Source organism: Xiphias gladius, chromosome 4 (assembly GCF_016859285.1).
Source record: "Xiphias gladius isolate SHS-SW01 ecotype Sanya breed wild chromosome 4, ASM1685928v1, whole genome shotgun sequence".
NCBI classification, from domain to species: domain Eukaryota; kingdom Metazoa; phylum Chordata; class Actinopteri; order Istiophoriformes; family Xiphiidae; genus Xiphias; species Xiphias gladius.
In genome coordinates this window covers 3,548,389-3,568,181 of record NC_053403.1, presented here as the reverse complement: position 1 = coordinate 3,568,181, position 19,793 = coordinate 3,548,389, and the positions used below count along the sequence as shown (strand labels likewise).

The 19,793-nt window shown below is 42.4% G+C and overlaps 1 protein-coding gene across 5 annotated transcripts; it reads left to right on the top strand.

Moving 5' to 3' along the window:
* Positions 1-1,265: 1,265 nt before the first annotated feature.
* LOC120789252 (AN1-type zinc finger protein 3-like) lies at positions 1,266-12,242 on the top strand. Of its 5 annotated transcripts, none has more exons than XM_040125846.1 (6): positions 1,266-1,333; positions 5,739-5,779; positions 9,292-9,483; positions 10,830-10,895; positions 10,984-11,154; positions 12,002-12,242. In XM_040125846.1, the coding sequence occupies exons 1-6, from the start codon at positions 1,266-1,268 to the stop codon at positions 12,154-12,156; spliced, it is 693 nt and encodes a 230-aa protein (XP_039981780.1). In that variant the 3' UTR covers positions 12,157-12,242. The 5 variants fall into 5 exon arrangements, with proteins under 5 accessions (XP_039981780.1, XP_039981782.1, XP_039981781.1 ...); XM_040125848.1 differs by lacking the exon at positions 1,266-1,333 and adding an exon at positions 2,284-2,516; XM_040125847.1 differs by lacking the exon at positions 1,266-1,333 and adding an exon at positions 3,045-5,436.
* The last annotated feature ends 7,551 nt before the right edge of the window (positions 12,243-19,793 follow it).

The window sequence follows — 19,793 nt, the reverse complement described above, 5'->3', positions numbered from 1 at the left end:
AAATTAGAGCTAAAAGGAGAGGGAATATAGGACTTACAGTCAATAGGCCACCTGAGACACGCCGAAATGAATACTAATGTGGTGCTGTTTCTGCTTGATGTAAAATAAATAGGTGACTCAAAGGAATCAGTCAATGCTGGTTTAATCAAACTAGAATTACCACAAGCTAATACATACACAATGCACAGAGATTGGGGAAACAGGGAAGTTAATAGGTGGCAACATCTTATTTTTGCTCTTAGGGGCCATGTAGAGAGTTAATCCGTCCCTACCATTACTATATCACTGATGTGGAGGTGCTGTTGAATACCTGTGCAAAATTTGCATTTGATGAGCAAATCATTTTACTGTAAACTTCACACTGTCTCGAGAGGTCTCCTTTCACCAACAGTTATGTATTAAATGTCAGCCCCCCCCCCATTTGATAAAAATGATAATGGTATGATGTAATCCTGCTTCAGGTTGATTTTATTTTCTTTTGTTAATTGCAAATGTCTGAGAGAGTTTAGTCTCCACTGTAATCTGGTCAAACGGATTACAGTGAGGCCAGTGATCAAAGCAGGTCGGACCCTGCTTCACCGCTTCATACTCAATCTTAAGTGAACAGAGCGACTAAAATTTTTTTAACTTTGTAGTATTTTTAACGGGATTTAGCTGTGTAATGTTCCACTTGCATTTCTGTTAATGGCATCTTCATTTCGTTGGGCAATATTGACATTTCTGGTTTGATGGACGCGTTTCCGGCCCAGCGTACTTCGTGCCAGCGACGTGTGAATAGGGGTGGTCCTGAACCGTGGAGGGGAAGGCCTTAGTCAATCTATTTATTTTTTCTTTTCTCGTACCCTCCCACGTATTTAACCTCTCTGTAATTGCGTTCCGTCTGCACTGGCGGACAGCTGGCGATTTTTCTAAGCTTTTTGGTGTCGAGTAAAACACCGGGGCGCACCCCTCGTTCCGTTCGTCGGTCGGAACGTCCGCACGTACAGCTGATTGCTTTGAGTGCCGTTCAATTTATTCCAGTTCAAACTGAGCCGTTTTGTTTCACCCAACGGAAGGTTTCCGTGGCCGAAACGGGCCGAGTTCGCCACCGTTTTTGACCGACCTGTGGACTTTAAAACAAAGAGGACATTTATCTTTTTTTTTTTTTGTCTAACTTGAGTGTCGGATCGTTTTTCCTCTCTGAGCGACCAGGCCCCGGTCTCATCCCCAGCCTCGCGTTTCCATATCGGGGTTTTTTTTTTTTTTTTTTTTTTGTGTTGGAAGTCATGGGAGACACCAGTGAACGAAGCAAACCTCCGAGTCTACCTCCCCGGTGTCCCTGTGGATTTTGGGGGTGAGTTGAAAACCTGATGTACAGTAGATTGATCCGGCTCTCTCGAACCAAAAGGAAATTCCGGATGAAATATGCTCAGCGGGTTCAACTATTTCCAAACCCATTGTTGTTGTTCTGTTGTGCAGGCCGAGGGTGGGGGGTTGGGAAGTTAGCTAATAAATAAACCCCACGGCTTGAAAACTAGCTAAATTTCCGCAGTTTTCCGAGTTTGTGACCCCACGTCCCTGGTCTCGACCAACGGCCGGGGGTTTTTAAGCGAGCCATATCGTGTTTTAGGGCCAATTTGTAAACCCAGGAGATGACGTACCCGGGGGAGAAAATGATTTACTGCCAGCAGGTTCCTTTTAAACCTGCCCCGTTTTCTTGAACCACCTCGAAGACGAGCGGCAATAACACGGCCGGCACGCTACGTCGGTGAAACCCTCCGCCTGGGCTGTGCTGATTTAAACCCGGTTTTTGAGTTGTTTTACACCCTTCTGCATTCGCTCTTGTCCAGCGGGTGGATGCGTGTTGCATACCGGATGTGATTCACTGATGTCTCCCGTGTTACCCCAGAGGAAAAATGACTACATCTAACCTTTGATCGATTTCACAGCAACACTCAAACATGACCGGCTGTTTCTCCTTTTTTTAACGGGGATGTGGCTACCTCGCAGCGAGGAAATAAAACATACTCTGTGATAAGATTACTGTCATCTCATTACCGAGAACCATAGACGCACTATAAGCCCGAGTAATACCTGCATTACAGCATGTTGGTGATTCAGAGGGGGGGGCGGTCAGCTGCTGTGGTGTGAAGTACAACCCGAAAGATAACAGCGGCCCTGTGCTGAGGTGTTATCAATATAGGACGCTGTCATATGACTCGTCACTCGGTTCCCAGCCCCCCTCCCCCGAGCCCCGGCCGCCCAGCGCCTTCATTTTGTGGCGAAAGTGAGCGAACTGGGACCAGTAACCCACCTGTCAATGTCAGGTGACGCACAAGGCAGCCCGGTGTGCCCGCAGCCCTGCCTGCACCTGGCGTGGGGCCGCTGGCTAAGCCTGTCCCACACGGGCTCCTCACACATGCCGCTTAAGAAGATCTTGAATGAGGCTGCGAACCGCGTTTCGGAGGACTGGGCTAAGAATTGGAGCCCTTTGCAGCCCCAGTGTCAGCGACATGCGTCTCCCAGGACTAAATACAGTGTGTTTGTTTTGTTTTTTACTTGAAGCAATATTGCAGTTCATTTAATAAGATTTTAATTAATGTCAGCATTCAAAAGCCTCAAATAATATTAATTATCAAGATCAAGTGTACGCAAATGTGCTGAAATTATGCAGGTTTTAATTCCAAGGCTATACCAGGTGATCTCATTGAAAATTGACTATTTTCCCTTACCTTTTTGCTTTTGTTATCAAAGGAGTATGATAAAGATCTGTAGTGAATAGTTCACTAACAGTCAAAAAACAGACTTGCCAGTGTTTTCTGGTTGGCGCGATATGTAATGGCCCTTGTTTTGTTTTGGTTTTTTGAATTATGCCAAACATATCTTTGAAATTTCTGCAGTGTACTGGCACTTTTATATCGACTGACATATCTGTACCTGTACTGATATAGTTGGCTAGTATTGGACGATATATCTGAGAGAGTGAGAGAAATATTGAAAATACTTACAGCCCCAGTTCAGTCCTCTTCCAAGGTTCAAGGTTAATGTCTTTTTTTTTTTTTTTTCTTCCATCCTGCATGTTGCTGTCTGATGAACTGGATGGTTTTTTTTAAGCACCTCATAAAGATATTTTACTTGGATGTTGTATTTTTTTCTGTAGGCATAATCAGATATTCCCGTCTAATCTCCTGGTTGGAGTATCACCTGTATTGGAGGATGGGGCGCACTCTGTAGTGCCACATGGCCAAATGAATCTTGATTTCTCTCTGGCCTGGTGTAAAGTCCATACGTTTGTATAATTATAACAATATAAAGGAGATTTCGTGTCTCCTTGTTAGTTCACCTTATTTGGATAAATTCAGACCATCAAGTTGGCTTCTAGTAGTGTTTAAGCTTTATCAAGACCAGGTGATGCTGAGGTAAAATGGTTTCATAATTAGTTTTGCATTGCATGTGTTGGGTTGCCTAGCCTCTGAAATATTTCTCTGTTTATGTGAGTGGATTTGTTTTTTTTCGTGGGAATTTTATGTAAAAATCTGGTTGCACCCTTGTGAAAAAGTGAATTCCTGTTTTCAAGAATTTGATTACATTGAGCAGTTCGTTGTTGCACAATGACCCCACCCCCCTTGCTTTTCGTTGGTCAGGAATTGCACTGAGTTTTCAATATGTGTTGCACATCTGTATAGTATGAGAAAAGCAACAGTCCTGTACTGCTATGTTTGAGGGCTCTCATGCTTTGTTTTTGTTGACATTGTGTCAGAGACTTTGTTGAGGCTGTGGTTAGTGGTGTTGCATTATATTGGACTGCTGGACTGCATTATAGTGTCTAATATTCGGTCTGCTTCACATTTGTAAATGGGGAAGAAAAAACAGTCGAAGCACCTTTCTAAGTCTGTATCTCCAGTAGTATAATTATAGCAAAAGTATGATAATGACAGATCTGGGTCGCCACCAAAGTCTAATCCACTGTTCCGTTGTCCAAGGCTCGTCTGTCTACCCGATTTCTTCCATTTAAAGGTATCGATATATCTTGGTGACGCGCAAATGTGATGACTTCAACAGGTGAAAAAACATCACCTCCTTGGTGAAGGTGAAAGCAGTCTGTGTAGGCTTGTCCTGCTGCAGTAGTCACATAGCTCCTGTAGGAACAATGATCTGAATACCCTACGGAGTTCCAGCTTCTGTTGCCCATTGACAGGACTCGCAGCTGACAGAAATGAGCCAGCCTAACGTATTGTGGTGGTATGAACATTAAAGAGAGATCCAGAAGGTGAGGGAAAGACGTGGCATACCTGTAGGAAAGGTACCACCAACCACCAAGAAAAGCAGGAGGCAAAAGCAGGAGGCAGAAAAGTACATTTCCGAAAGGCTCAGTGTTTAGAGATTAAAATGACAGTTTAAAGATTGAAGTCAGCAGAGGGTCACTAGTTGATGAAACTGTGAATTGTCCTGTGGATGGTCTTAAAATGAACTGAAGGTCACATGCAGTATTACACTATGCTTAATCTTGTTATCAGTGGTTTTATTAAACAGTGTAATGGCGTTGCTTTCCTTGTGTACTCATGGTGACATGCCACAATGAGATCATCACCCATCATGGCAAAAAAGCAAAATAAAAGTAAGCCGGGTGAGTGTGCAGCCGTGATTGACACAGGTGCCTGACAGAGAACTCCTGGCTCTTATTGGACATAACTCTGAGAGCGAAACCGCCACCCATTGCACATCCACCCCTTCGCCCCCAAGGCAGCCAGCATTGATTTGAGTGTAGTGTAGCCAAACCTCAAAGGTACGGTGGCCATTTTAGGCCATTATCTCAGACTCAACTGTATGTTCGTCATCTTTTGCCAGCCTTGGTCGACCTCACTTCCACTATATAAGCCTCGGCTGTACTTTGAGCTTAATGCAAGCATGCTATGGTAACAGCTCCAGTCTGATGGAGTTTAGGCTTATCATTTTCAAATAGGTGCATTGTTTGCATATTCCGAGGTGTGGTACATGGGTGTTCAAACATCATAACGACAGGGTACCTAGTGCTGATTTGAGCTAAACCCAATATTAGTGTTATTATAGCTAAACCTTTACCTCGTTTGACTGCAAAAGATCCACAGTTTACTTTGCCCATTTTGTTTTTCTTCTTGCACAAAATTAGTAGTGCTGAAACAATTAGTTGATTAACAGATAATAATCAACCAGTTAAAAAGTAAAATAATGTAATTTATTACAACATTATGCTCCTTTTTGTAATTGATTTCTGGGTCCTCATAGTAGCCATTTGCTTCGCTGTCATCTGTGATTTCTATTAATCCTGCCTCCAGTTTGTTGTTACACAGGCCAGATTGCCAGCATGATGAACAAGAAAAAGGATTGCTGACATGAGACGTTAGGAAAGATTATAAAAGATGTTATGGTTGAAACTCAAGATATGATATAATCATCAATTGAGATATTGTAAATGGGGTAAGTTACTGCTGGGCTCTGTTATAAAGACAGAATCATATTTCAGAATGCTGTTTGTCTTCCACGTTTGTTTAGCCACTCTGCAGAAACAGAAGTCTTATTTAAAGAGAGATTAACCTTGTTTCGCCAGAAAATTAAGCACCAGATAGTTTCTGATAGTCATGTGCTATCAGAATAATATTAATTCATATCTCACGACATGACATTCTTGTTCTTAAAATTAAGAACATTTCACTTTGGGTTTTTGGGAAAACGTTCTCTGAGAACGTCAATAACATCTACATTCTGCCCTCTTTCCCCAGGTCCAGTAAAACCATGAACCTCTGCTCCAAATGTTTCGCTGGTAAGTCTCGACATGCAACACTTCTTTTAATTACAACAACGAGAAATTACACGGGGAGATGAAATTACTTTTGTATCCCGGGTGACATCTGCACACTACGAAACAGCATTCCACAGCAAAGAGGTAAAAAAAATATACAAGGTCATGACCCAAAAAAAGTTCACAACGGTTCATGTTGTTGCCACCCGAGGAACATGCTCTGCAACTGCACCTTCCTGGGTTTAAATCTTCTCCAATAAAACAATTTGTTGATTTCTGACAAAATTGTTACTGTGTTTGTGAGATTGCTGCCTTGTTCGCTGGCAGGTGACCAGCTGTCCTTTGTTGTCCCTTTACTATTCTTGACCCAAAAAAAACCCGAAACACTTGGCTACTCCGGTGTCTGTCATTTTATCAGCACGTCAGTGCTTCAGTTGCCTCGAGCGTTTTGCCTGTAAAATCTACAACTGCTGCTCCACTGCAGAGCTAACTGATGCAAATGACCAAATGTGTGCATGCTCTTGAGAATATTTAGACCAGGAGAAGGCATTGAATTTCATGTTTCCCATCCCTCACTGTCTTTGAGGGTTACTTTCAGCTGGTCTCACATAAATGGTGGAAACAGTCCCACATTTGTTTTTTCTGTTAAGTTGCTTCTTGGCACGCAGAACCGTTCTCTCTGACAGCCAGAGACACAGCTAGCAGCAGGTTGAGGCTAGGTGTGCCAGCTAATTTCAGTGAGGAATGCAAACAATGCTAAGAAGTTATCCGAAGAAAATGGAAGGACAAGTAAAGAGTCTCGATCCAAAAGAATGTATCCACCTTTTTGAGGAAAATGTTGGTTAAAGTTAAAAGGTACCTACTTGCTTAGAAGAAGATGGGATTCCATTATATTAAACGATAATCTTAAATTGCTCTGGAGGATCAGCTGCAGACTCGGAAAACGTGCAATGAATCGTAGTGCAGTTACAGCATTCAGCATTTTATTATGAATCTCCCCTGAATGTAGAAAGCTTGTTTTTCTGCAATGTGACAAGTGCCTGACAAAGAAAAATGCCCAATTAAAGTTTGAAAATGTCAAGGCATGCATTAAGTTTTCTAAGTGTCGCCTCCAGTCTGGTTTCGGAGGATGTGTTTAGGGTGCACTGCAGCCCTGTCGGTGGCCATGGCAACCATTGAGTATGGCAGACAGCGAGGACCTAAGGGCCCGGCTTTGAGTCTACCATCACAGACAGCAGTAACGCTCAGAATAGACTCAATACACATGAGTACAGAGGCTGAGCAGAAGTGGGTTAGCCCACATGTGGAGGAGAAACTAAAATCTAGGCTGACCTCCCTCACCCTCCCCGGAGGGGAAAGAGTAAAGACAATATCCTCATGGATCGATAACGTCTGAGATCATCATTATGTAGCGAGGTTCAAAGTGCAGCTCAGTCTTCCAATATGATCATGTCTGTCTCTTACTAAATCATGTTTCGGTTGGCAAAGATAAGTTATAGTTATGTGGTAATGCAGTTTAGAGCAGGGACTGTTTTGAAAACTTGAGAATTTGGTGTATTTATTGCTCAGAAGACTTGAGCATGCTGTTTCTTTAAAGCTATTTATTGGGCAGTGGATTTTTCTATTAGACAGATGAGAGCTGACAAGAAATGTGTTACAGAGAGAGAGAGAGAGGAGAATTGACATGTAACAGAGGTCCCTGGTCAGAGGGGGGCGCTGGGCAAGGAAGGGGCCGAGCAAATCGATGCGCTGCGCTCAGCTTTACAGTGAAGCAACCGTGCAAAACATTACGTTAGAGATCTTTTATGTTATTGTGAGAATTGGAGAAATATTTTCAGTTTATTGTGAAACTGCGGCGGGACAAATTAGACTGGAGGGTCGCCCCAGTTTAGGTCATCAATGGGAAACGCTGCATGTCATATTGGTCATAGCCTAGTGTGGCTAACGTTAGCAGTGCTAGCACCAGCTGCCCTCTTTCCTGCTGAATGTGGTTACGCATTGCTCCAGTCGAGTGTTTTATATGCCCGTTTATTCTGACACAGCCTAGATACAACCTTATTTTCATTTTCCAGATCAAAATACTGCCAAAATACGCTGGTTTTACGGAATGTCGTCTTTCCCACTTTCCACCTTGCTTGTTTACAACACCCGGGCATTAGTGTGGGGAGAGAGGGGCTGTCGTCTGCCAGGGCTGCACCCCGGCTAGCGGTGGGTGGCCGTGTAACATCTTGGGTGCAACAGTTAACGGCGTTGTACATTAATGAAATATTAATGATTAGTTTTACCAACTATTAACCAACATATTTCTGGTGCCGATTCACAAGAGTAGCCAAGTTTAATCGTTTAGTCGACTAATCACGCACATCCCCTAGTGAAAACAGAATTTTAGAAATTAAGAAAGAAAAAACTAAAATATCACAATCACATGAGTATCCAGACCCAGTCCTACGACACCTGAAATTAAGCTCAGGTTCCTCTCATTTCTCTCTCCACACCTTGATTGGTGTCCACCAGTGGTATACAAACTGGTTTGACGTGATAGAACTGGCTGCCTGGCCAAACTGAGCGGTCACGGGAGAAGGGCCTTGGTAAGAGAGGTGACCAAGACCCCGATGGTCACTTTGGCTGAGCTCCAGACACCCCGTGTGGAGATGGAAGAAACTTCCAGAAGGACAACCATCACTGCAGCACTCCGCCGATCTGGCCCTTATGGCAGAGTGGCCAGACGGAAGCCTCTCCTCTATGAAAGACACATGAACGCCACTTGGAGTTTGAAAAAACGAAAAACAAAAACGCTTTGAGGCTTCTCAGAATGAAATAAGATTCTCTGGTCTGATCAAACCAAGATTGAACCGTTTGGCCTCAATTCTAAGCGGAAAGCTGAACGGAGCAAAGTAGAGAGATACAGTATACTTAATGGAAACCTGGTCCAGAGTGTTCAGGGCCTCAGACTGGGCCGAAGGTTCACCTTCCAACAGGACAAATGAGCCTAAGCACACAGCCAAGAAAATGCAGGAGCGGCCTAGGGGACAACTCTGTGAAAGTCCTCAAGTGGTGCAGCCAGAGCCCTGATTTTAACCCAGTCAAACATCTCTGGAGAGAATTTGCATAAAATTGCATAACCAAAGATCCTTAATTTGAGGGGATGGAAAACACTGCTTATTGCAGCTGTACTTGTGATTAAATCAAAAAAAAAGAGAAAAGCTTTATTTTTACAATGCAAGGAACAGCTTTATTATGTGAAAATATCAACAATGTCAACGTGCCTGTTAACTACAAAACACTGTTGTCCACACACTTGTACTTGCTATGTAAAACCTGTCATTACAGACATAGTGACAGGAGGTTTGGGGTGTGCAGCTGTGTTTTTGTAGTACACGCCATAAACAGGTGCGTGAGTCCAGATTTGAGTGTTTTGACCCTGTTTCTGTGTCTCTTTTCTTCGTCTTCCTCCCTCTCTGCCTGTATCTGTCTGTTTCCCTGTCCTATAATACATTTCTCCCTACTCCCTTATTTACTGTCCTTGACCATAGACATTCAGAAGAAGCAGCCAGGGGAGGACTGCACCTCCAAGCCTATCCAAAGCACTGGGAGTAGCCAATCACCCGTTTTCAGTAGCGAGACGAGCAGTAGCAGTAGCCAATCCCTATTGTCGTCGCCGCCCTCCAGCTCTGAGCAGCAATTGACTGAAGAGCCCTCGCCCATGTTTCCCAGTACAAGGGAAGGTAAGATCGGACAACCGTCTTCACACTCAACAAATGCTCTCTCTATTTATTTTTCTTCTTTTTTCATTTTCAGAGAAGGTTTTTTATTTTTCTTTATGGTATTCACATGGAGGGGAACCAAAAACCTGCTGAAAAAATGTCCTGAAACAATGGGGAAAACTAATCACACGGGCCAGTGTTGGCAAATAGGAAAGTGCATTCATTTCAAGTTTAGGCTGATTTTATAAATTCTACAGTAAAGTATTTATCACCAAATTGATAAATACAGCACTGGTCATCTGTGGCAAGCTGCTGATAAAGAATGGACGGTTTATTCCTTTTGTCTTTAAATCCACTGGGAAAGTAGAGAGAGAGAGAGAGAGAGAGCGAGCGAACAGGACATACAGGAGATTCAACTACTTGCACTAAGGAAGTATAATTCAATGCGAAGTACATACCCGAACTCAGGAAATCATGTCATGCAGGAATTCTCCTAACAACTGCTGAGCTCAAGACTACATCAGCAGAGCTGTTTAAATGGATATCAGTCATATGGATCTTTGAGGTTGTATGAGCACAAATGTTGCTGCGCAGCCTTCTCTTTCTTCGGATCGATGCTGTGGTAGAATCGCAATAAAGAGTCAGTCCGTGTGAATTTTGCTTTTTGGACACACAGCAACGACAATAGTAATGCCCCGGTGCAAAGTGACAAACGGTACAAGGGCAGCTGAACCTCACACGCAGTTCAAGATATACAATAAACAGTAGGGAGCACACATTTCTTCCAATCTGAATGCCTACTATGTTTACATTGTACGTCTCTGTACAGCAGTCCTTCGTATAAAGTCCCTATTATTGAGTCTAATTTGAGTTCTGAAATTGTAACTGGTAACTTTTTGAACTGTGCTAATTTGAAGAGAGACTAATTTCCACTACGAATATATATTTAAAGAATGTTGTAGAATATGTTTATAGTATTTATTCTGTAATGTTTGCTTGTTGAGTCATTTAACGGCGCCCAAAAAAGATGACATAGTGAAATGATTTGATGCTGCTGGATACTTCATTCATGTTAAGAACATTCAAATCCAAGTTATTCAATCCAGTGACTGAATAATCGTTTTTCGTAAGTACTAAATAATATCTCCCGCTGTGGAGTAGAAAGTATTTTTTTTGCCTTCTGCTTCTCGGTTTTTTAGAGATAAAAAGGTTACATTTTGTGCTCCTGATAGCAACAAATTAAAATACATTGTTTTTTCTTAAAGGCTGGTGCATAACACTTTCAGGACATGTAGTATTTTGTCATTGTACAGTACTTTCAAAAGCATTGCATGGGAATAAAACCTGTCCCTTATTTCCATCTGCAGGTGTGTCGTCCACAGAAACAGCCCAAGGAACACTCTGCACACCCACAAAACGTCCACGAGAATCAGGTACAGTCAGCCTCTTCTTCCTGCCAACAGCTCTGTGTGACCCGCGCCACTTCGAGCGCCAAGTCTTAACCCTGCCGCTTGTTTTCAGCCTCGGGCTCAGAGAGTGAGGCCACGCCAGAGAAACGACCTCGGACAGACGAGAAAGAGGGGAGCAGCGAGGAGGCCCGCGGGACGCCCAAGCAGAAGAACCGTCGGCGCTGCTATCGCTGCCAAACCAAACTAGAGCTGGTGCAGCAGGAACTGGGCTCCTGCCGCTGTGGTCAGTACCGACACTTGAGCGTGGCTTTCCGTCATGTAACACCATGACCCCAAAAGGGTGCACACACTTCCACGTTTAATACCACTTTAATTTAGCTGACTTAGCTTCCCCGCTGTGTAAGAAAATGTGTCAAATAACAGAGTCAGCTGCTGTAGTGTTTTGGGTTTGAGCGAAAAAAGCACTCATAGAAGATACTGCATGTCAGCCCCTGGGTTTATTTTCAGATTTAGGTAATAGATAGGGTTTTAAGGGCACATTCATCCAAATGTTTACTAAAAAGGGCCAGTTCACCATCAAAAATAAAAGCACAAGATTTCATCCTGCTAATACTTTTAAACTGATTTACATTAGACGAGCAAAGCCAAGTTAAGGTTTTATTAGGCTGTTAAAATTTTGTTTACATGTGTAAGTTTAGTAAATATATAAAATGGGAAACCCAAAAACTGCTGATTTTTGATGTAACTCAATAACTACAAATACAATTTATTTTTCATTGAAAGTTCTGCAAAAAGCTAATAAATAGACCTCTAGGGTAATATTTTTTTTTGTTGTCATTTTAACAATTTTCTGAGTCCCTAGGAGGAGAAGGTATGCAGATGATACACTGAGCTGCACTTCATAATTACATTTTTTTTTTTTTTAATTTTCTAAAATTTTCATTACTTTCTCTTTAAATTGGACGAGGAGAATATTGAAAATAAGTTGGAGAAGTCAGTAGGACACTTGCTTTTCTGTCCTTGTGTTTTGCAATAAGCCTGGTGAGGTAAAACCACTGATGTAGGGAACAGTAAGATCATTTATCGGGGTCACTCTCTCCCTCACCACTTTGTTTCCTTTTCCCTCCCAGGCTATGTATTCTGCATGCTCCACCGTCTACCCGAGCAGCACGACTGTCTGTTCGACCATCTGGGCCGCGGGCGCGAGGAGGCCGTCCTCAAGATGGTGAAGCTGGACCGCAAGGTGGGCCGTTCGTGCCAACGCATCGGGGAGGAGTGCTCCTGATTGGCCACACCGTGACCAGCCATCCAATTAGAAATGAGGCGCTTACAAAGAGGAGGAGGAGGAGGAGGAAGAAGTGGAAGATGAGGAGGAAGAGGAAGGAGAGGAGGAGGAGGAGGTGGTGGTGGTGGTAGTGGTGGTGGTGGAAGGAGAGCGAGGAGGAATGACAAATGGGGTGATGGGTGGGAGGGGGAGGGAGGGAGGGAGGGATGAAGAGGACGAGGGGAGGGAGCACGGTCGTAACATCCTGCATCTGACCCGACGATTCTGGATCTGAACTTGATGCCGCCCTGTTGCCGCCCTGATTTCCCGCCTGGAGCGTCTGTTCGGACTCGGCTCTGGGCGAGGCAGCTCGGGGGCCAACAGGGGGCCTGGTGGCTGTTCTGCGGAGCCACGTTCAGTATCGCATGTTCACACACACAGCCTTAACCCCACCCCCTGTCTTCAGAGGACGGATGCCGCAGAGATGGATCCAGTCAGTTGTACATCATGCACAGGTCTGCTGTTTCTCGCCATGGTTTCCTCCTCTTTGCTCACGCTCCTTTTTTCAGTACAGGAAGTTACGGAAGATGAACTGTTGTAGCGTTCGGCTGAACTGATCCGTTTGGATTCTCATTCAACAGAGTTGTTGTTATTGTTTTTGTTTTGTTTTTTCCATTTCTTGGTCGCGGGTGAAGGGTCCAGCTCTATCCCACGACCAGTCCTCAGGTCGTCATCAAGGGGTTGGAGTATCAAACCTGTAACCCCGCCTTCCTCTCTTCTTCTGTTCCTTTTTTTCTTCCACCAACGTTGAGGTCCACGCACAGCATCACCAACCGTGTTTTGCTCGTGCATGGTACCAGCGACAGTGTATTTGTGCAGGTTTGAGTGTTTCATTCGGTAATGTGAGGCAGTCCAAGGATCCTGTCATGGTTTTTTTTTTTTTTTTTTTCCTCCCCGTGTGGCCGTCATGGTGATTAGCTAATTTTTACTGCTTAACCACGGTGTCGTGGAGGACAATACAGCCAATCCCTGCCTCTGCTCACATGGACTGTTGACAAAAAGAAAAATACAAATAAATATGAAAAAAATAAAAATAAAAACCACACTAATGGACAAGAGTAACTCAGATAAATCCTCTGTGTAGCAGATCCTCTTCTCCCTCTTTCCCTCCCCTTTTTCAATTTACTGAGTGGTACTGTTGTTCTTGATGCATAAGGGGGAATACGACTGAATTTTTGTATTCAAATGAAGAGTTCTTCGCCAAAACGCCGTGTATTCGTTAAGAAAAACATAACCCGAGGTTCCTCTCGGATTTTCTCTACAGTTGTAGACGAGCTGTCAAGAGTGCTAAACTGAATACATAAATAACTTACTACCCTTAAAATAGTTCTATAATTTATTTCTTATTTTGTGTTTTGTGGGTAGGATTAGGTGTCATTCAATTTCCACAACGGGGAGATCTGTTTGGAACGTAATTCTTTAAATATAACTCGATTAAATCGAAGAGAGGTGGGTTTGTCCCACAGTTTAAATCAGTGATGTCATATTGATACACAGCACAAGTGAACATTGGTTTTAAGGCTGAGAAATTAACCAAATGCTGGTTAACCTGGAGATGTTACACACCCACAGCAAAAATAAAAACAAAACAAAGCAGTTAGTAAAACAGCACCTTTTGAAGGTTGGTAAGTTTTGAATATGGCTGGACCCAACTCACCACTTTAGTAAAGTAACCAACCATGTACTCTTCTGTTAAATTTTGCTATTAATTAACCTCGTTCAGGTGTATTAAGGTGTAAGATCAAATGTGAACCTCAGAGTTCCAGCAGTCAACCCCCCCCTCCCCCGTCCGTGGGAGCCAGTGGAGGTTGTACATCTGTTGACATCACAGATTCAAACTGTTGCTGCTTTCTAGTGTCGAACGATGCCTCAGCTGCTTTTGGCCGCAGAAATAACATGTGAATTCTCAAATTGAGTGGTTTTCCCTTTCTTCACAAGTTTTTGTTCTGTAATCTTGTTTGTCATTGTTTCTGATCCTGCTCTTAATCAGCCTACACAGTCTGACTGCTTGGACTCTGTGCTGTGCATATTGTTCAGTTACACACCTGTTTATACCTTCTCCTAAAAGGTCTACTCTACCAAAATCAACTTTTTTGTTTGTGACTTTGCAGAAGCTGACATTTTCTCCTTCAGTTTTTCATTTTTGTTAGTTTATTTTGGAATTTGGTATACATTGTTGGCGGATTAAAAGTATAAATTGCAATTCCTTTAATACAGGTGCGGGACTCTCTATTAAATGTACTTTGCAGCATTGCAGGAAGTGCAATTTGATGATGATGGATTGTGTATTGCTTTTTTTTTTTTTTTTTTTGTAATTTGGAGAACAGTATATATCCTTGAATGGAAAGAAAATCAGAATTTTTTGCAAAAATAACTATGGAAATGTTGATTCAGGTGGACAGCCCTTATAACCAGACACCACTTAACTATGCTAACCCTCATGCACAAGTTATTGTTTCTTCTCTCCCTCACCTCTCACCACCCCTCCCGTCTTCTCCAATGAGAACACAGCGAAGGATAAAGGGAGTTTGGAGAATTGTCATGGCTGGTTCTTATTTTGATATTTGAATATCTGAAAAACTTGTTCCTTTTTTTTCGAGTGCTAATGAGAAATGGAAGAAATGTAATATCTTTCTGTACCTTTTAAAGAAAAAAATTATTTAACCTTATATCAGTTTGAGTTACTTACACCCTAGCATAGAGTGGCATATTTAGTTAAATGTATAAAAAAAGCAAGAACATAATTCTGTCCTATTTTCTCCTTTAATTTTATCGTGTTCCATTTTCTGCTGAGGAAAATAAACTGGATTAGAGGATGTGGTGTGTGTTAACGTGTGTGTTTCTTTTACCCATATTAACAGTTGTTTGGAAGTAAAAATAAACCATGAACAGAATGCCGTAATACCCATCACAGTTCATTAATAGTAGATAAAATGTAAAGCAGAACTCAAACTGATGTAGGTCATAATCTTAAACTACCATATTTTGGTTTTCCTGCCGTGATTTTGTTAGTTGATCCCATTTTGATATGAAAGCATAATTTATGTTAATGTTTATTATGTTTGTTATGTTGGGACATCTATTTTATCTGAGTGCCCAGTTCGAGAGGAAGAAGACCAGTATCTAAGAAGGGAGCATTTGTCTGAAATACCGGCGATTGGGTGGGATGATTAGATTAGATTTCGTGGTTGAGCAATTAATTTTTTGTTAGCACCAAGAGGTGATCGTGAAATTCGCGGCATTGCCCTCAAAACTATACTTTTCCCGATAAACCTAATAAAAAAAGGGACACTGGCTAACCCAGTCATTGCTGTTCTGACGAATTAGCTTCACTGTAAGACTAATAAATACAAAAACAATTTTCCTACAGCATTTAATGGATGCATTCTTATGGTGACTGTAGTGAGGTATCCGGGAGGACAGTAACGGCCTATCTGAGTGGTTCATTTTCTGTTTTTGGCAGTAGGATATGACGACGAGGACTCTGTAATATGGTCGAAAGCTCAAGCGCAAGCAACTAAGTGGTCCTAAAGTTGATCGTTTGGTCAACTGCTGTTCATAAGGTTAAAAAAACTGAGATATGAAGCTCAGCACTGAAGTCAGCATGGATGAGAACAGCGGTGAAGAAGTATTTGGATTCAGAAAGGGAAGTAGAAGTGATCAGAAGTACAGACGTTTTAGTGACAATATGTAAATGTTAAGTGTCCAATTTAAAAGTGCTAATTAGGCAGTAGAATGAATCCTGTTAGTGTTATATTTCCATCATATACATCAGATATTATATTTAATCAGATCACTAATAATGTGTCGTTTTAATGATGTAGCTGGATAAGGTGGCGCTAATTTTAACCTCCTTATACAGTGTCGGTTTAATCATTAATTTATAGTAAAATGTCCAATGTCCACCTGAAATATTTAGTGGAGTAGAAGTATGAAGTAGCACAAATGGAAATGCCCAAGCAAGACAAATACCTCAGACCAAAACTCAAAATTGGAACAGCAACATGACCACAAAGAGAGACACAAACAACCAACATGACCTCAAAGAGACACACAACAACCAACATGACCTCAAAGAGACACACAGCAACCAACATGACCTCAAAGAGACACACAACAACCAACCTGACCTCAAAGAGACACACAACAACCAACCTGACCTCAAAGAGACACACAACAACCAACATGACCTCAAAGAGACACACAACAACCAACATGACCTCAAAGAGACACACAACCACAAAGAGGCGCTACAAGACCACTAACAGACATGAAATGACTCCAAAGAGAAGCAAAAGAACTACAAACAGACTACAAAATGACCGAATACAACGTGGACGCGTCCCTTTCAGTCTGTGTGTGCTGCTCCTATGTAGGAGGGGTGTGGGGCCTTTTACATTTCGGTGCCCAGGTCCCCATTGTCTCATAATCCGTCCATGTCTGTGGCAATGGAGCAAACCCAATCTGCTGACGAGGACCAATTAATATGGTTGAAAGCCAGTAAGTGGAGACTGAGTTGAGATTGTTTTGTCCACGGCTGTTTCTAAGGTGAAGAGTGACCCGTTATGCTCAGCGCTGATCTCGTTGGTTTGATATAACGGCTGTGGGTGGGGCAAAAATAGCAAGTTTCATTTAGATAATTAACGAGATTGAGGCTGCGAGATTAAAGAGTTCAAGAAGGTTTTGATGATGGACTCGGTGTTTTCTCTTCATCACATGACTGACGGCCAGCAGAGCGGTAAGTTAATCTATCCACTCTTTGTTCTTAAAGTTGAAAACACTTAAGTCTTAATATCATCACGGCAAGGGAAGCAAGGCGGGTTTCCAGCAACAAGTCAGTTCGAAATGCCTTATGACATAAAAGGGCATGAAGGCGATACATGAAACACAAGGCCATGTCAAAAAAGACATCACAAGGAGACGGAAAAGGTAAATGAGCTTTTTTAAAGATGCCCTTCAGGCATGTTTTAAGTCACATAAAAATACTCTGCTTTTAATTATTATTTGTGTCTGAAAAACAATTTGTTTACCTTGGTAAAAAATGCTTAAAATGAGATCCACCCCTTTTCCAAAAATCCATGTATATACAAATATTCTCTGTTTCAGATATTTAACTGCTGGACACGTGCTGTCTCCCATTTTACTGTGAAGTCCATTCTCGGTGTATGTGCACTGAAGGCTTGGAGTTTCCATATCACACTCGGCCACGTTGCACGTTGGGCCCCGACTGGCTTCAAAACTAGCAAAATCACGCCGGTATGTACACGTCTCACGCTGAGACCTAAGGTGAGCACCCGAGAAACTTTCCAGCCCTCAGCAGATGGATGTGGAAACAGACTCTGCACATGGGGACATGCATCACCCAGCACAGTGAAGCTCAAACATCGCAGTCAACGAACAAGAAGAAAAACACATTTTTGACTGAGGGGGACTGAGCGTCAGAGCACCCAGACTGGTGAACGGCATGGAAAAATGTGCAGCTCTCCATCTGTGAAACACTCTGAAAACCGATGTCAAAGTTCCTTCTAAATCTCTTACTACACTGAACATTAGTTGCTTTTTGTACTTTTACTGCAGGTAGATTTTAGTAAAGTAAGGGCGCTTCCTCTTGAGGGGGAGTTACTTTTTGTCCAGGCACTGTGGAGGCTTGTGTTTTATTTCAATTTCAGTGAAAAGGTCTCTCCACACCATGGCAGAAGCGCAGCCGTTCAGAAAATGTCTTGACGAGGTGAAAGATTGCTCCACGGACACCGGAGACGGACGAAGGACGTTACTCTGCCTACACACTAGATGGTGCACTGAGACCAGTAAAGAGTAGAGTAAAGGTTTCTCCTGGGGTTCACCTCTCTCACACAAGGAGCTTTTTTATTTTTATTTTTGTTCCACATGTTTTAATAACAACGTTAAGATGGAACCATGCGCTCAGTGATGGCTCTGATCATTTATTGAAATAAAATGTGGGGCAACTGACGGTTTTCATCTTGTCACCTTGTCTGTTCATGTGACTGCAACCGAAAAAAAAAAAAAACCTTCCCTCGCTTCCTTCTCCACTCTCAACTTCTTCTTCATCTTTGTTCTCTCTTCATGTGTTCCTCTACATGTATATATATATACACATATATTTATACATACACACACACATTTATATACATATATATATATATATATATGTGTGTGTGTATATATATATATATTCACTAGGTAAAGTGTAAAGTTAACGTGTTATTATACGCATTATCTGTACTATATTGACCCACGCTAGGTCAGCCATTTTCTCTTGCCTCCTCTTCTTGTCCATCCCGCTGTATTCGTGGTTAAATGCCTTTATCTCAATGCCAAAAGACCATTTACCATGTTATCATGGTTCGTGGCTCGTGTTATTTTACATTTTTTCAGGGGAGGAAAGTAACTGAGCACATTTACTCGAGTGCTGTACATTTTTGAGGTACTTGCGCCTCAAAGTATTTCTGTTTTATGCTGCTTCATATTTCTCCTTCAGTGCATTTCAGTGGGAAATGTTGTACTTTTTTTATTCCACTACATTTATCTGCCAGATATACTCTAGTTACTTTTTCAGAGTAAGACTTATAACATATGATAATCTTATAAAATACAACGCACTGTAAATGATCAAACACGTGGCCTCTTCAGATGTGTATGAGCTGTTGCTCCTTTAACCAGTGTTTCACTTAAATAACAGTTTGAGGCCGAAATTGGCACAATTATTCAAAATTTCCACAAACATAGAGAGGAAAAGAGAAAAAGTGCAAAAAAAAAAAAAAAGACAACAATTGTTTTGTAGCAGAACTTTGTTTTGTCGTCTTTCCAACCCCCATTAATCATCCCACGACCCCTCAGGTTTAAAGCCCTGTGGAGGGGCCCGACCCCTGGGTTGAGAACCGCTGGACTAAACTAGCTGGCTGCGTAGAAAGTAGTTGAAACCAGCTCCACCTGGAGCAGCTCCACCAGTCAACAACCTGATAATGAAACGCAAATTAATACGCAGTTTTCTGCTGCTGTACTTTTTACTTTTGACATTTTTAAACGCGTTTTTTTTTTTTTTTTTTTCTGGCGATGCTTCCGTACTCTCAAGCGAGCAGGATGCTGTGGGATGTGGGGTTCGGATTTCAAGCCGTGTGTTTAGTTTGACCAGCGGTCCGAAAACCGAAGCGATACAGTACATGAGGCGGTGGAGTATTTTGGTCTGATTGTAACGAAACAAACAAAAAAAAAACCCCGCAAAACCCTTTAAGAAGCCAGTGGTGAGTCTCGATTTTATTCTTTTTTCTTTATGTGCCCAAAGATACTCAGTTTAATATCATATGAGACCAACTAAACCAGCAACGCATACCGCCGCCCGCTTCCTTCTCTTCTACTCTCTCGTACTTTACCGGAGCGGTTGAGGGTGTCGGCAGGTGGAGCTCCGTGCTCTCCCATTCAGACCTTCAGGAGGGTCCAGGACTCCCTCAGCGAAGCACTGTGATTCTCACACACACACACACACACACACACACACACACACACACACACACACACGCGCGCGCGCGCAAACGGCTTTCAGGCGTGTTCAGAGAAGCGCTCGAGCTTCTGTGAGTTGA

Bases quoted from the DNA above. Each gene is read 5' to 3' on its own strand.
- LOC120789252 (XM_040125843.1), top strand. From the start codon at position 8,976: ATGCAAGGAACAGCTTTATTATGTGAAAATATCAACAATGTCAACGTG. The intron at 9,484-10,829 runs GTAAGATCGGAC...TTCCATCTGCAG, and splicing joins GTTTCCCAGTACAAGGGAAG to GTGTGTCGTCCACAGAAACA. The intron at 11,155-12,001 runs GTCAGTACCGAC...TTTCCCTCCCAG, and splicing joins ACTGGGCTCCTGCCGCTGTG to GCTATGTATTCTGCATGCTC.